Below are 2,572 nucleotides of genomic sequence, written 5' to 3' on the forward strand. Positions count from 1 at the left end.
TATATTTTTCTAAGTCTTTGATGCAATTAAAATAACCAGGAGAACAATACCCATCAATATGCTCTTATCATATTAATAGGTCCACACCATGTCTCACCAAATTTGTCTACACCACATATTACCAAAATAGAAATCATCTTTTGCAATGAGGTATGTTGAAATATTTAGTGAAAGTTGATGCACATGTCCTTCTGAAGTACAGACTAAAAATATTATTTCTTGGAAAATAATCATAAAGATATTTTAGAATATCCGGTTATTTTAGGGGACATGGCTGAATATTATTATAATAGGGAAGCTCTAGAGTAATTATTATTTTTCAAAATCCTAAATCCTCATAACTGACATTTTATACTAACACTTGGAAACTTTTTGGCATTTAAACATTTTGTTACGCAATGGATAAAAATGTGGTGAGCAGGGAAGAATCCATGGTACAATCACAGATTGCTAGGAAAAACAACATAGCATATTTCTTTTGTTTTTTCTTTTTTTTTTTTTAGAAACTGTTTATTTTCCATCAACCTATTTCCGTTTTAAGAGTTTGTGGAAGAACAGCTTAAGACCACTCAGTGGTTGTTCCTACCCACTCAATGGCCCGAGCAGTGGGAGCTGCAAACCAGTCTTCAGTGGGGGGCTGAGCGCTCCAGTCTTCAGTGGGGAACTGCTGAATAGGCACAGAGGGCACCTGCACACCTTCGGACCAGTCCACCACCTCAGGCTGAGTAGCAGTGAACTCAGGAGCTGGAGCAGTCCATTCACTCTGAAATTCCTCCTTGGCCACAGCCTTCTCAGCTGCCACCTGCTCTTCATTTTCAATCTCTTCAGGATCTCTGTAGAAGTAGAGATCAGGCATGACCTCCCATGGGTGTTCATGGGAGATGGTGCCACGCATGTGCAGAACTTCCCGGGCAAGCATCCACCACATCAGACCCACTGAGTGAGCTCCCTTGTTGTTGCATGGGATGGCAATGTCCACATATCGCAGAGGAGAGTCTGCGTTACACAGAGCAATGGTAGGCAGGTTAGCGTAAGAGGCCCCTGTGAGAGGCAGGTGGTCAGCCCTGGGATCAGTAACCACTAGAAGTCTTGGCTCCTGGAACGCTGCCTGGATCTGGTTAGTGAAGGTTCCAGGAGTGAAGCAGCCAGCAATAGGAGTGGCTCCAGTGGCAGCAGCAAACTTCAGCCCAGCTCGCTGGCCAGTATTCCTGGAGGATAGGACACTGACATCAGCTGGGTTTTCAATGGCAACAATGGCACGAGCTTCCAACAGAAGCTTCTCCCAGGTTCCCTTCAGATTTATGATGTAGATGCCATCACTTTTCCTTTTGTAGATGTACTTTTCCATTTGGAAGTCAAGGTTGGTGCCACCTAAGTGGGTTTCTGCTGCAAGGAATTTGAGAACATCCTTCTCCTTCATTTGCAGGACATCAAGGGCTCTGGACATTGTGAAAGTTCCCCTTTAAGTTACCATGGGAATACAGAACAACGCCGCATGGACCCCTGTCTGGCTGGCGCGGAAAAGGCAATTGCATATTTCAATACCCATCTGAGACATACATGGGAATCACTGACTATTATTTACACAGTTAGAAAATATATATGTAAACTTATTGCAAATGCATATTAAACATCAAGTAGCTCCCTCAAGCTATAGAATTCATTGCTTTTGCACAAATAAGGCATTTCTAAGATGGGCCTCAGGACTACTACAAAGCAAGTAGCTGCTGATGGAATGACATTCCACCTGCTAAACCTCTTTCCCATGATGAGATCAAAGTAGCTTCTCTACTTTTAGGCTAGAATCTCACAGGAGCTATTTCATAACATGCTTTTGTCCAGATCTATGAACTCACTAGAGCCAGGCGTCATATTCCACCAGGAAGTGAAGTGTTGTGGTTTCCTGAGGACTGCTGCCCTTGAATCTGGAGTAGAAGCTCCAGCAGCCATCAGGACACAGATGCTCAGAACCTGCCCCCTTCAGACACCTGATGTGACCAAGGCCACCAGCATGAGAAGCTGCACAGGGAGAGACAGATCCAGCAATTACCATGCTTTACTGGTAACTGTGTGCCCTGCACCGTGCTAGGCACTGGGTTAGTGACATAGACAGTGAAACAACTGGGCAGTGATCCTAACTACCAGATGTTACAATGGGTTTCTCACCAGGGGCTTTTTCTTTTCCTTTCCTCATCTCTCCGCCAACAACGAAGTTGATAATAAATACGAAGTGGCCAAACATTCATGATCCCACAATAACCACAGGACTATAGGCTTACTCATGTGTTATCACTTAATGTTCACAGCGATCCTGTGGGGAAAGCGTTCTTTTTTTTTTTTTTTTAAACAAATCAATTTTTTAAAATTAATTAATTAATTTATTTATTTTTAGCTGTGTTGGGTCTTCGTTTCTGTGCGAGGGCTTTCTCTAGTTGCGGCGAGTGGGGGCCACTCTTCATTGCGATGCGCGGGCCTCTCACTATCGTGGCCTCTCTTGTTGCGGAGCACAGGCTCCAGACGCGCAGGCTCAGTAGTTGTGGCTCACGGGCCTAGTTGCTCCGCGGCATGTGGG

General features: G+C 44.4%; 1 protein-coding gene across 1 annotated transcript; it reads right to left on the reverse strand.

The window, feature by feature from the left end:
• Window positions 1-559: 559 nt before the first annotated feature.
• Window positions 560-1,447, reverse strand: LOC133082098 (small ribosomal subunit protein uS2-like). Its single transcript, XM_061178537.1, has one exon. The coding sequence runs from the start codon at window positions 1,445-1,447 to the stop codon at window positions 560-562; it is 888 nt and encodes a 295-aa protein (XP_061034520.1).
• Window positions 1,448-2,572: the final 1,125 nt, after the last annotated feature.

The sequence above is a fragment of the Eubalaena glacialis genome, chromosome X (assembly GCF_028564815.1).
Source record: "Eubalaena glacialis isolate mEubGla1 chromosome X, mEubGla1.1.hap2.+ XY, whole genome shotgun sequence".
NCBI classification, from domain to species: domain Eukaryota; kingdom Metazoa; phylum Chordata; class Mammalia; order Artiodactyla; family Balaenidae; genus Eubalaena; species Eubalaena glacialis.

Excerpts from the sequence above, each read along its gene's own strand:
- LOC133082098 (XM_061178537.1), bottom strand. The coding sequence starts at position 1,447 with ATGTCCAGAGCCCTTGATGTCCTGCAAATGAAGGAGAAGGATGTTCTC.